This window comes from Gymnoscopelus microlampas, assembly GCF_963454915.1.
Source record: "Gymnoscopelus microlampas genome assembly, chromosome: 2".
Lineage (NCBI taxonomy): Eukaryota > Metazoa > Chordata > Actinopteri > Myctophiformes > Myctophidae > Gymnoscopelus > Gymnoscopelus microlampas.
Window position 1 is genome coordinate 53644021 of NC_139939.1, and position 14395 is coordinate 53658415.

General features: G+C 39.7%; 1 protein-coding gene across 1 annotated transcript; it reads right to left on the reverse strand.

Moving 5' to 3' along the window:
- Positions 1–1934: 1934 nt before the first annotated feature.
- LOC311038227 (cytochrome P450 3A30-like) lies at positions 1935–14369 on the reverse strand. Its single transcript, XM_084047619.1, has 14 exons — positions 14095–14369; positions 12530–12623; positions 12346–12398; positions 11817–11916; positions 10886–10999; positions 10622–10710; positions 9193–9335; positions 8135–8262; positions 7432–7510; positions 7181–7341; positions 6994–7061; positions 6459–6617; positions 6087–6249; positions 1935–4455 (listed from the first exon to the last, which is right to left on the reverse strand). The coding sequence occupies exons 1-14, from the start codon at positions 14163–14165 to the stop codon at positions 4333–4335; spliced, it is 1545 nt and encodes a 514-aa protein (XP_083903745.1). The 5' UTR covers positions 14166–14369; the 3' UTR covers positions 1935–4332.
- Positions 14370–14395: the final 26 nt, after the last annotated feature.

Below are 14395 nucleotides of genomic sequence, written 5' to 3' on the forward strand. Positions count from 1 at the left end.
CCAAGCACTTAATGCTATGGTACTGTATCTAGTCTTCATTAGGGGGCCAAGGTCCCCTCTTGTTTCTCTGGTTTACTCTTCCACCGTTTTTCCATATGCCAACAATGCAGTCAGTTTTTACAAAACTCTGCAATATGGTAGAGGATATGTGAAATGGTGAAGACACGAAGCGCACAACCTTTGCCCAAAGGGTGGTGCTATAGCAATCAATTGAAAAAGGCAGGTTGCATCAAATACAAATTTGACGTAACCTTTATATTATTTAATACATTATGCATTTCATCCTCTATATATTGTCCAGCAAAAGAGGCAACAAAGGAGTATGGAAATGTTTACGTTTGTCTGTGGATGTGAAATTTAACCAAACAAAAGTACATAAACTGATGCTTGTAGATCTGCTATTTTCTAAGTGACACCGTTGTACTGACAAAGTATGAATCAAGCTTCAGTGTACGAGTGTTCAGAAATCTCATTAGAATCTCATTTCAAACCACTTAGGAATGTGATCCAAATCTGATTCACATAAATCGGGGATAAAATGCCAGAAAAAAACTAAAACTAAGCTAATCTACAAGCTCACAGCACGTCTAAATGCGGCATGTTGTGAGCTTGTAGATGAGCTATTGTCACTATATCTAGATCTACTATGTTCATTATATTTGAAATGGGGCTTAAGTGGAATTTGTAATGTATTGTTTTCCCCCTTCCTATAAAATGTGTTTAAAACTGAAAAGTATTAAGAAATTGTAAGATTCTTCAAAATGTAGATCAGCTATTTGTAGGATTTGAACCCAGGACCTTTGGATCATGCAGTGTGTCTCTACACCAGGGGTCTTCAACAGGGATTCCGGGACCCCTAGGGGGTCCTCAGAGCTACTATAGGGGGTCCGCCAAATCTTTGTGTGATAGGATTTAGTTTTTTTACATTAACCACTTAAACCCTAGAATTCCTTTTCTGAGGGGAACATTAGCCGAAAATAGCTGATCTACAATCTCTCAACGCCTCGCGCAAAGAGGCTATAGGTGTCGAGGGAAAAAAGAGCAGACTTAAGTAAAAAAAAAACTTTAATCTGAAACACAATTTTATACAATATAGAGTAAGGGGTCCCTGCTTCATCTCTATCTCAGCTAGGGGGTCCTTGGCCTGAAAACGTTGAAGACCCCTGCTCTACACAGTGAGCTGTTGAACTGACTGACTGACTGACTGCATGGGTTTGAAACATAACATTGATCTAAATTCAACTGTCCTTGTCGCCCTCGTGTGGACAAAATGAATAGAGCAAGTGAAAGTGGTCAATAAGTCCAGTGTTCACTCAGTTACCAACATAATTAAAAAAGAGATGTTTTAGCTAAAAAGCATTATTTTACACTTTGGGCTATTCAAAAATAGCAGATATACAAGCATCATTTGACTTTGGAGAAAATTCGCTACTCCACAAGGGGGTGTGCTCTGGAATTTTACACCATCTGGCAACCTTTTTTAACATATACTGTATAGATAGACTGAATGCTGCTGACATTAATGACCCATAAATTGACCCCACTGAATTTGTTTTTGTATTATATATTTTTTGTGTATTATTATTATTATTATTATTATTATTATTATCATTACTTTTTAATTCAATTTAAATCCTTCTTTAATCATATATATATCCTACTGTGTATACTTTATTTTTTTATATTTTTTGTATTTATTTATTTTTTGACTTGTTTGTATTGTCCTTTGTGTTAATGGTACAATAAGATACCAGGGTTGTGGCTCTTTCGGAGCGGGAACTTTGGGGGGGTGGGAGGGGTAACATACATTCACTGTTTTTGTATGCCTTTTGTTATTGACCTGTATGTGAAAATATAAAATAAAAAAATATAGCTATAGGTGTTATTTGATTGATTGAATACTTTATTAACAAGATTGTTAACAGTACAGGCAGTACAGTCAAAAGTAATATGCTAAAATGATAACACAAAATGCCCCAGGAGCTTGTTTCCATTGTGATAAGACATACAATACTGTAAAGGGTATTGTGTGGATATATGGCCTCCATTCTGTGAATGAGTGTTTTCTGTTTTCTAAATCCCAACAGTTTTCTGAAAAAGTATGTTTCTATATCAGTGGTGCTCAAACATTTTCATGTCAAGGACCCCCAAAATGTATTTGGCTCAAAATATCTAAAAATATTTTGTTCCAGGGAACCCCAGACACAAAGATTTGAGTTAAAAAGGTTTGCTTTAAAAGAATATATATATTCAAAGATTTGCACACATTTTCATGATTTTTCTCACTCGGTGCCACACTATGAGCTTGTAGATCTGCTATTTTTGAATTGCCAAACTGTAAAATAATGCTTTTTAACTCAAAATCAAAATAATTACACAGATGCGTTCCAGGTCTCAATGGGTTAAGATGTTGCATTGACTAAACAAGATGACATCGATTTATTATCTGCTTGTGTTTGCTGTGTGTTATCAACCAAGTGAGTTAGTCCAGGGGCCAAGCCATATTTTGGTACCACCTAAGGTGACCGTAAAGTTTTTGTATTTTTGTCTTCCTACATGTCTCTAGTTTATATTTTGGTATGATAACCCTTCCAATCTTGTAGCTTAATGGCAGTTATCACTACCTACCGGCTAATGTATCCGGTAGGAGACACAAAGTAGAATCTTTGTGTCTCCTACCGGAAATACACCCGGGCATCAAATTATTGCGACAAAAAACAAAATATATCCATGTATTCAAGGCTTCATGGGGTGTGCAATTGATAACTTCTCAGATTTTTGGTGTTTGCTTAAAAAAAGACTGCTTTCCATAAGCTTGTAAAAGTTGACCCTCCTTCGGTCTAGGGTGGTCATAGCTGAATGGGTAGAGAGTCCCCCTGAAAAACTTAAAGGAGGAGTTCACCCAAAAAAATATTTATTTTCTATCAATTGCACACCCCATGAAGCCTTGAATACATGGATATATTTTGTTTTTTGTCGCAATAATTTGATGTCCGGGGTAGGAGACACAAAGATTCTACTTTGTGTCTCCTACCGGATACATTAGCCGGTAGGTAGTGATAACTGCCATTAAGCTACAAGATTGGAAGGGTTATCATACCAAAATATAAACTAGAGACATGTAGGAAGACAAAAATACAAAAACTTTACGGTCACCTTAGGTGGTACCAATTTGTGAAAATATCAGTGTTGGCCCCTGGACTAAGTTACATTGTAAGATTTGTAGACTTTTAATAACACAGTTGAAGGGAAAGCAGAGTTGTTCTTTTTTTTTGTCAAAGAAAAAATAAGTTGTATACAAATATCTTACACTCAATGTAAGTCAGCCTTAATTTGTGTTGAGTCATGATGACAGAGTTGGAGGAATCTCAAGAGGCTGAAGGTTAGGGTGGGGTTTATCTTTGTGGATGTAATAATGGTGTTAAAGATTGACAATAAGTAGATAAGTTCAACCTCGGAAGTACTGTTAAATTGAGTCATTAACTAATCCACACAAACAACATATTCATCATCATCACAGCCTAGACATGTGACCAAAGCCAAAGTAACCTCTTTAGATTAACGCTAACTGTACAAAACCACTGACATCTTGAGACAGAAGTGTGATGTTGTATGACAGCTTTACATTACTGTCTGGCCATTAATTATTAGTGGGAAAACAGGCTGGCTCATTATCTAATGAGGAAATCTGTTGAAAGTATTTCTATTGAAACTGTTATTGATCTGCAGGTTATCATGAGTAACCATGTCTTGATTTCTGGAAAAAAAGATATGGCTGCAGTTTTTCCAAATGTAATTTTTCTGGCAGCTACTCATTAAATCTGTTGTCAAATCACACCAAGACTATGGATGGATTGAAAGCAATCTGGAGAAAAAAGTATGTGATGAGTGAGGACTGAGAGAGGTGTTAGTTAACCCCATTAAGACCTGAGATACGATTCCACAAATGTCTTCTAAATTCTAACAAGTTTTCTGAAATACAGTACGTATGTTTCTATGTCAGTGGTGCTCAAACTTTTTCATGTCAAGGACGCCCAAATGATATGTATTTGGCCACGGACCCCCCATCGTAAAATATTTTGTTCCAGGGACCCCCAGAAGCAAAGATTTGAGTTCAAAATGTTTGCTTTAAAAATATATATTCAAAGATTTGCACAAATCTTTCAAAAATATCAGATCTACAAGCTCATAGCTCATCACAGTGCCGCGCTATGAGCTTGTATATCTGCTATTTTTGAATAGACAAAGTATAAAATAATGGTTTAAATGGTTACACAAAATGCGTTCCCGGTCTTAATGGGTTAAAATAAGGGCATGTTGGTGGTATGTCTGTCACGGGACGTTGTCCTGGTTCTGCTGGTGACCATTTTCTGATTGGATGGAACGTGGCTCTAGTTTCATTTTGATTGGCTGTAGCGGGCCAACGAGGCCTTTAGGGTCCATCTGCAAGGGGATCTGGAGAGTTGGAAAGTTTTGTTTTAAAAAAAACACCAAAACAATAATGTATTTTTCCCCGGGTTTGAATCTCTCAGGGATAATTACCTCTCTGGACATACACATTTCGGATTGTAGCTTTAAAGGACAACTTTGTTTTTTTACAACCAAGGTTTATATTTTAGCTTGTAATTAAAGTAAATAAAAGATGTGTGTTCTTTTTTTTTTATTTACTGCTTTCTATAGTCTTAGTAATTTTCATGATATTTTTTACAGTGGGCGGGGGCATTCTGTTCGGTGGCTAAATATGTATTTTTTTACACAATAAAAAAGGTCCTGTGGTCTTTGATGGCCAGATGTGAGTTATTGGGGGCTAGAAGAGCTACTGTAAATAATAATAAAGAAAATGCTGGGTTATTGTGTAAAAAAAGACATTTAGCCACCGGACAGAATGCCCCCGCCCACTGTAAAAAAAGATGGCGAAAATTGCTAAAACTATAGAAAGCAGTAAATTTAAAAAAATGTACACACATCTTTTATTTACTTTAATTACAATCTAAGATATAAACCTTGGTTGTAAAAAAACAAAGTTGTCCTTTATGTAAGTGTATTGAATATAAAATGCTCACAAAATGTAAGGAAACATGAATTTGGGCCATTATATCTCCCCTTTGCTAATACCAATTAGTAAAGTGTTATATATCATTTTCATCGGTAATTCGTCACCTTTACAACGAGGTACAGCTTGTAAGCATCGGGCATTCATGGAATGAGCAACACAGGCAAAAGTGTGGGTAGCGCCGAACAAAAATGTGCCAAAATGGCCTGTTAGACTTTTCTGCTGACATTCAATGTCGTGACATTCATGACATTCAATGGGATTCAGGTGTGTGCCTAATTAAAATTAGCACCTGAGCATGATTTCTGCAGGTTGTTGGGTTTGTGGATTCTCCAAAAAGCAAAACTGGTGGAAAGATGCCACGTTTGTCCCTTCAGGATCGGACCCGTGCAATAGGGCAACTTGAGGCTGGTGTTCCAGCATTCAGAGTAGCAGCATCATTTGGTGTCAGTCCTGGTACCATATTCAAACTTAGGACTACGTTTCGTGAGACTGGTGAAGTCAAAGACCGACCCAAAAGTGGGCGCCCCAAGAAGACAGCACCCCAGGAAGACCGGTTATTCACTCTTGCCGCAGTGAGGACCCTGAAACTGAGTGTAAAATTAGTGAAGTGTATGGCCAACATGTTTCTTTTTCTTATCCTTATTTTGTCCTTAGTACTGTGGGAGAGTGCAATCTTAAATGCTCCAAGCAACAAAGGTGAATACCAACTGAACAGTGACAAAAAGAGAGTGAATTCCACCAGAAAAGTCCAACAGGCCATTTTGGCACATTTTTGTTCGGCGCTACCCACACATTTTCCTGTGTTGCTCATTCCATGAATTCCCGACGTTTAGAAGCTGTACCTCGTTGTAAAGGTGACGAATCAACGATTAAAATGATATAAAACACCTTACTGATTGGTATTATTAAAGGGAAGATATAGTGGCCCAAATTCAAGTTTCCTTACATGTTGTGAGCAGTTTATGAAAAATATATTGAACACATGTATTGCATCTCATGTGAGTGTCATAAATGTTGAAGAATGTGTCACCTCTGTCTCCTTGCAGACGGAGAAGCTGTAATGTTGTAGGAGTTCCACTAAAGCCAGCTTGATCGCCACCAGGGCAAATCGCATCCCGATGCAGTTCCTTGGTCCTGCCCCAAATGGCAGGTAGGCGTATGGGTCAATGTTCTGCCTGTTCTCCTTACTAAATCTGGAAAGAAATACATCCAGAGACAGAAGAGAAAGGATCAAATAGAAGTTTATTTCCCCCTTGTTTCTTTTTATTTTCTGTCAAAATCAAAACCATGCGTTATGAAGGACTTTTTTAAACTTGTCTAAACTGTGAAATCGCTGCTGTTCAAGTGATTTAACACTCAGGATTTCACAGTTGTAAGGGCTGACAGTAACACCATCTGCTACCGGTCAGGGTTGAAGTCCTCTGGTTCAGGCCACAGGTCAGGGTCGCGGTGTAGTGCGTAGATTGGAACCATGACCAACATGTCCTTAGGGATGGTGGTTCCATTGATCTCCACTGTTGCCTTGGCAACGCGATCCAAACGTGCAGCGGGAGGATAGAGCCTGTAAAAACAAAACCTTTTTCCTAAGGCTCAGGATTCCAACAACACCACCGTTACAAATAGTGCTACTAGGGATGATGAACTTTTGTAGAGCGACCCTGTAGTCTAGAAAGTATCTGGCGTTGTATACCAACACGTTTACAGGTGTAAAGAGTTCATTTGCTTCTCTATATAAAAATAAATTTGGACCTTAACATTGATGGACAGAGTGTTGGCCCAAAAGTTAATTATCTCTTATCTTCATATAATCTGTTCACAAGTTATTTTGTTCACATCCAAACACACAGACAGACAGGATCAATTACAGTACCCTGTCAAACACAGACACATGCAGACAGCACCAATTGCAATGCCCCGCCAATAATTACACATAGTACCTCAAGGACTCGTTGACCACTCTGTCCAAGTACTCCATCTGCATCAGTGTCTCATACTGGACAGAACCCTGTCAAGTTGTCATGCATCCAAAAATTACTTCAGTGTCTGTGTATTTATAAATGTACTGTGTAGTTGTGTTTTATGAATTAAATTCTATGTATGAATTAGGTTGTGGGGCTACTGTACCTTATTGGGGAAGGTAGTGTCTATTTCCTCCTGCAGACGTTTCATGACATGAGGGTTTCTTGCCAGATTGTACGCCAAGAACGTGAGAGTGGCCGCACTGGTCTCATAGCCAGCAACGATAAACATTGTTGCCTGGGACGAGATCTCATGATCAGTCAGACCTGTGGATGGAGAAAATCAAGATCCGGAAGTGTATCTTAGGGGGAAAAAACACACCATTTGAGTGCGTGGGTGTGTGACTAATTGCTCACCATCATTACTTGGTTCATCTCCCTTGTTGTTGTTTCCTTTCTGAGAGTCGATCATCAGCTGAAGGAAATCCACCCGAGCCTGAAAGCGAACAGAGCAGTTAAAGACAGCTGGGCAAGAGGTCGTTTTAAACGCTGGAAATTAAATACAATTTACATTTATAGACCAATATATAATATTATTGGTCTTTAAATGTACATTGTAAATTGCAATTCTTCCAATGCTTAGGCGTCCAATGCTCTGGAAGCCTAAGTACAGTCAATACAGTGTACAGTAGAACTAGAAACGTCCTCCACTGGGGATGTCGTGATTATTGTTACACAAACAGCTGCTTTGTCATCAGAACCTTTTAAGTAATTACATTAAAAATGTATGTGGCTGGCCCGGACGGTTGGCGTAAGCGTCTGGGCACCTAGGCTGCTAATCAAGCCTGACAGTGTGTCGCAGGTTCGACTCCCGATCCCGACAACCTTTGCTGCATGTCACCCCCTCCCATCTCTCCCCCCATTTCCTGTCAGCCTACTGTAATCTATCAATAAAAAGGGAAAAAAGAAACAAATATCTTTTTAAAAAAATTAAATGAATGTTGCTGATATTGTTGTCTAGATAAATATCTAAAGTGGTCCCTTATCTGTTGTTGCCCTACTTTTAACATGTTTACAGTGCATTCAGTGTATTGTTTTGGTTATATGTCACCATCCAGACCTGGGGCAAGCCGTTATGGCGTTCCGCTTTGACCTTCTTCAAAACAGATGCAAAGAAGGTGGTGGTGGACTTGGGGAACAAGCTGACGCCCAACAGTCCCAGCAGTGGAAGAAGAAACGGGAACAGCGCTGATGAAGACACAAGGGGTACGTAAATAATTCATCTTGGTTAACGGGATATTTCACTTGCAAACATGTTTGGTGTCATTTTAACATCTACTCTGGCTAAAAAACACGGTCTCCTCACACGTTAGAAGGTCAATGCTAGTCACCAGAACCAAGGACAGGTGTTTTCAATGATTCTAACATGGTTAAAATGTTAGTCTTGATTCTGAGGAAGGTCGAAAGACCGAAACGTCAGTCATTCTGTTCTTGTACTTGCACCTAACTAAATAAAAGGCCTAAACTGTCCGTGTTGCTCCAGCGTTCTCTCTTCTGCTATTATTGTCCATACCCTTGTGACGCACCGGACTGGCCGTTTAAGGCTGAGGCGCAACGGTAGAATCCCTTTTTTCATGGTTAAAATGGAGTTTGAAGTTACAATGGGTTTGTATAGGAAGGCAGGGTGTGTGTCAGATAAAATGTATATCAAATATCTAATGGCAACAAACTGCTCCGTTCCCATTGAAAAGCATTGCCAGAATCAAAGTTCTGCACCCTTAAGGGCTTTTCAGGCGGGGAGTGATTGATCCGCCTGCTCGTGCTCGTTTCACGCCATAGAATTATAGTTTCACGCACACGCCTGCTCGCAACAGAGCTGGATTGTGGTTAGCCCTGATACATGACTGTCATATATTATATCAGTCATGGATGATCTTCAAAATAGTGTTTGTACTTTCTCCCTTTTTGGTCCATACATCTACATAAACGTTTAGATGTCAAATATAGAGTACTTAAGAAAATGTAAACAGCACGGAGGTACAGTAAAACATTTAGTCTAAAAGGATAACACAAAAGAAGTTCTGGGGACTTGTTTCCATGGTGGTCCTATGTATTCAATTCATCTAATGACATTCGTCTAATCATGACATTGTAAAGAAAGACAAGGGAAGGGAACACCTTGGAACATGAAGAGTGCAAGGTTGATTCTGAACAACTGTCTGGCGTGGGATATGAAGGGATCTGATGGGTTGTGGAGAGAATCGATGTCCACGCTGAACGCACAGCTGGCCATCACATCCATACTGTAGGCTCCTAAATGACTACAAACAGATGTACACTGTATTAATACACAACTCACTGGAGCCACACATTGGTAGATAAAATGTGGCTATGTCTGTTTTATTTGCACCATTTCATGTCAGTGCGACAGCGAAAACAAGTTAACCATACTCTATACTTGGCTCTGTACTTTACTTCTACATCAAATCTCTTTGCCTGAAAGTATTCTTCCAGTTAAGACTCATAGCTAAAGTCAAAGCGTATCTTCCACAAAAACAGCTGGAGATGGTCATACATGCTTTTATCACCTCCAGACTAGACTACTGTAACTCACTTTATACTGGCATTGATCAGGCTTCACTTAGGCGTCTACAGCTGGTCCAGAACGCAGCTGCCCGCCTCCTCACCGGCACTAAAAAACGCGACCACATAACACCAGTCCTGGCCACTCTTCATTGGCTCCCTGTTCATTTTAGAATTGATTTTAAGGTTATTTTATTTGTATTTAAAACCATTCACGGCCTCTCCCCCTCCTATCTCTCTGACCTAATTGAGCCCTATATTCCAACCAGGGCCTTGAGGTCTGCGGATAAGCTACTGCTGGTCCCTCATATGACCAATTTGAGGAGTAGGGGTGACCGTGCTTTTGCGGCTGCGGGCCCCAGGCTCTGGAATTTGTTGCCCCTCCCCATTAGATCTGCCCAGTCGATTGGGGCTTTTAAAAAACGTACTAAAAACTCACTTATTCTCTCTTGCTTTTAGTCGCATTTAGCTATCCTGTTCTGTCCTAACTCTGCATTGTTTTGTTTCTCTTTTGTTTTTCTCTTGTTTTTGGTCCTGTGTATATATCATTTGTTGATGCCTCTTTGTGTCTAATTTACCTTATTTTAACCATGTTCAGCACTTTGGTCGGCTTTGAGCTGTTGTAAATGTGCTATATAAATAAAGTTTGATTTGATTTGATTTTTGAAAATGGCCAATCTACAATCTACAAGTGACAGACAATGTGTCGTGAATGTTCCCCCAGAACAGGGGCATTGGTGTTCAAGTGGTTAAAAGGATCCCAGGCTAATAAGCCAAATATGCCTTAATACATTGTAAATTGCCCTCTATATTATTTTTTAAACACCTTAAATATTTTAGAAACAGTTCATCTTTTACTCAAGAGGGGCAGTGCCTGTCGCAAGTTGATGATGTCATTTGTCCATGTGTGGTCCAGCCCTATGGAATTATTCTGCTTTCAAGAAGCATACAGATATTTAAAAGGGATATATGTTTCATTCACATGGTTTCTAGTTGTCGTTTTATTCCAGGGGATTGTACTCACTCCTTCACAGCTATGACTTCATCATTGTGCGCCTTGGTCCTCAGGCTGTCTGTCAGCTTGTGGGAGTGGTGCTTCATGATGCTAAACATCTGACACAGAGCACAGGAAATGGAGAGGAATTGCTCAAAGGGACATGTCACCGGGCCTTATAGAGACATGGACAATGCACCTGAACTTGTCTCACAGCCTCGGCACACTGTTTGGGAACCAAACCAATCTGCTTTATGAGAAGTAACATTTTAGAAGAGGAACGATTCTTCTTACCTCCTTGATACGGCCAGAGGTGAATGATGGCGAGAGGATGTTACGAATCCGTCTCCAGTTGTCATCTTCACAAAGACCTACAGCATCATAGAGGTCCCCGTTCAGAACCAAGTTCTAAAAGGAGAATCCCATGTTGAGTGAGTCTGTCCTGTATCTATGTATGTATCTGAAAGTCCTGTTATCTGCCTTCGTTTGCCCATAATTTGGAAGAATCTTGGTTAACTTTAAGTTAATCTGTTCTGCCTCCTGTCGCCTGCTTTTGGGTCCTCCGTACTCATTCCTGACAGATTCAGCACCAAATGTCTTGTACAAGCTGTCAGCAGGCCAATGGATGATGGATGACATTTTCTTGATTGCAGGTGTAAAGAATTCGACTGCCGTACTAAGAAGTCAGAAGGGGCCGGCAACAAACGCTTTCACTTCCTGTCGATTTGATGAGGTTTCAGTGATCAAATCGACATGAAGAGATGCCCAGGTTCTCAACCTTTTCTGTATCAGGGCCCACTTGAAAATCTTGTGGATAGGGTATAGCAGTGGTGGCCATTTTGTGGTGCCACAGAAAGAAAACCGATTATTCTTTCCCAAAGTGATTTAAAAAAATAGTTATATAAATGATTTTAAGCCTGCAACCAAAATATGGGGAACATGTATGGGTTTTCTATATATGGCACCACAAAATGGCCGGCACTGCTATGCCCTATATAGCAAATTAACCTCATGAACACTAGCGGCCCTATTCTGGGGGCGAACATTGGACAAATATAGCTGATCTACAAGCTCACAATGAATCACGTTGCATCACGTGGTGAGCTTCCGTTCCGAGCATCTGATTTTGATTCGTAGTAGAGGGGGCAAAAAAGACGAAGTATATACGTATATAGGGTTTAACTTTTTACATGCAGTCCCTTTTGTTCAGTTTGAATGTTCTTACCCGTCGATTAGTGAAGTGGGAGAAGCACTCCTTCACCAGGATGGTTTTAATCATGCCTGGATCCATGACAGCCAACATGGGCTTTTTGAACTCATAAATGCTATGGACGCACACACACACACACACACACACACACACACACACACACACACACACACACACACACACACACACACGCGCACACACACACACACACACACACACACACACACACACAGACACACACACACACACACACACACACACACACACACACACACACACACACACACACACGCACACACTTCAGTTAATTGATATACTGTACATACAAAGAGTTCAATTGATGAATCTAAATTCTGACAAGCAACGATGCGAGGCTCAAAGCTACCAGCATACACCCTGTGTACACCCTGAGCGCGCACACACACACGCACGCACGCACGCACGCACGCACGCACGCACACGCACACGCACACGCACACACACACACACACACAGGTTAGCTAAACATACACACTTGTACTATATTAAAGCTTCGTGGACTCACCCCCAAACTCTCCCAAACATTCTTGAAGACTTCACGTCTTCTTCATAATAAACCTAAAATAAAAAAAAACAGGACAACTTCATCACATGTGCACACATCAATGTCTTGGCCACTACAAATGACCACTTCAAAATTTGAGTTAGGACCAAGAGGACAAAGAAAATACATCAGAATTTCTGCACACCTGATCAAGTTTTCCAACGGTGCCTAAGTACAGTACGGGCTTGAAACCAGGGATTCCCAGCCTCTCAAACACACCATAAGTGCTGCGGCCGTACCTACAGACACAAGATGAAAAGAGTAGAAATATATAACATTCATACATATTCATATTTCCCCTTCACACATATCACGTTACAACCCTTGTTATCTCATGTGCTGTCTTCCTCTGTTAACCACTTAAGCCCTATATACTTGAAAAAAATAAATACAAAAATACATGTTTTATTGACACAGAAAACAATGCAAGAAACACAATACTGTAGAAAATAAGCTGTCCAAAAAGAAATTCGTTTTGGACAAGAATAGAATGTGTGTGTATGTATGGTCTGCAAGATCTACAGTTTGAGAACCACTGATATACTGTTACAATCGTTTTTCAGAAAAATGAAGACATTTGTTGAGACATTTGACAGTTACAAATGTTCGCTTTACAAAATACATATTCAAATAAATAAAACTCACAAGGCGTCGCATCGCCTTGTGAGCTATTTTGTGGGCCATTTTCAAATGGCCAAGTTTATAAGGGCTGAAGTTGTGTGTATATTTTGTAAACTTAAATGTACAAAGTAGGCCGACTAACTAAAGCTGTCAAATAACTGTAGTGGAGTAAAAGTACAATATTTGCCTCTGAGATGTAAGTGGACGTAGAAGTAAAAGTATTGGAAATTGGAAATACTCAAATAAAGTACAAATACCTCAAAATTGTACTTATAACTACAGTACATGCAGTGGTGGAAAGTAACTAAGTAGCCTACTTTACTTAAGTACTGTACTTAAGTACAATTTTGAGGTATTTGTACTTTACTTGAGTATTTCCAATTTCCAATACTTTTACTTCTACTCCACTACATTTCGATTTCAGAGGCAGATATTGTACTTTTACTCCACTACATTTACTTGAAAACTTTAGTTACTAGTTACTTTTGAGATATAAATTATGATATAATGAAACATACCTTAATAACTTTAACCCTATTTTATACCTTGGCTATTTGAAAATAGCAGATCTACAAGCTCACAACGTATCGCATCGCGACGCGTAGTGAGCTTGTAGATCGGCTATTTTCAAATATTTAGTACTTTTACTTTTGGTACTTTAAGTACATTTTGATGCCAATACTTTTGTACTTTTACTCGAGTACATTTTTAATTCTGGACTTTTACTTGTAAGGGTGCGCTCCCACCGCACTTTTATTTTACCTCTGGGGCAGAATCTGCCAATGCTTTGTCAATGTAAATGCGTGGATTCTTGGAAAAAATCCACAAGACCAGGAATCCACGCATTTGCATTGACAAAGCATTGGCAGATTCTGCCCCAGAGGTAAAATAAAAGTGCGGTGGGAGCGCACCCTTACAGAGTAATTTTATATTGCAGTATTGATACTTTTACTTAAGTAAAGAATTTGAGTGCTTTTTCCACCACTGAGTACATGTACTTAGTTACTTTCCACCAATGGTCAAACAGCCAATCGTTGTGAGTTGTGGGTCATGTGGTTAGAAATGGTAATACAATGGATGAGTCCTTACATTACAAAGAGGCAGATGAGTACAGCCAGCAGAGTCCATGTTTCACCAGAGAAGAAAGGGAGGAAGCCCATGGTAGAGTCCTGTTCTCCTACAGTATGTATCGAGTCCTGTTCTCCTACAGTAGCCTATGTATGTCAGTGCTTTAGAAAGTTTAGACTAGAGTCTCAGTAACCTCGCATCACCAGTCTTTCCACCTCGGAGTCTCAGCAGTCAAACTCAGACTGTGCTGCTTCAGTGTTCTCATAAACAGCACTGTACTTAGCTTGTACTTAGGTGACCTATGCTCCTTACAACTCTCACT

Bases quoted from the DNA above. Each gene is read 5' to 3' on its own strand.
- LOC311038227 (XM_084047619.1), bottom strand. From the start codon at position 14,165: ATGGGCTTCCTCCCTTTCTTCTCTGGTGAAACATGGACTCTGCTGGCT. The intron at 11,917-12,345 runs GTGAGTCCACGA...GTGCGTCCATAG, and splicing joins ATGTTTGGGAGAGTTTGGGG to CATTTATGAGTTCAAAAAGC. The intron at 7,511-8,134 runs GTCTGGATGGTG...GTTCGCTTTCAG, and splicing joins GCCATAACGGCTTGCCCCAG to GCTCGGGTGGATTTCCTTCA.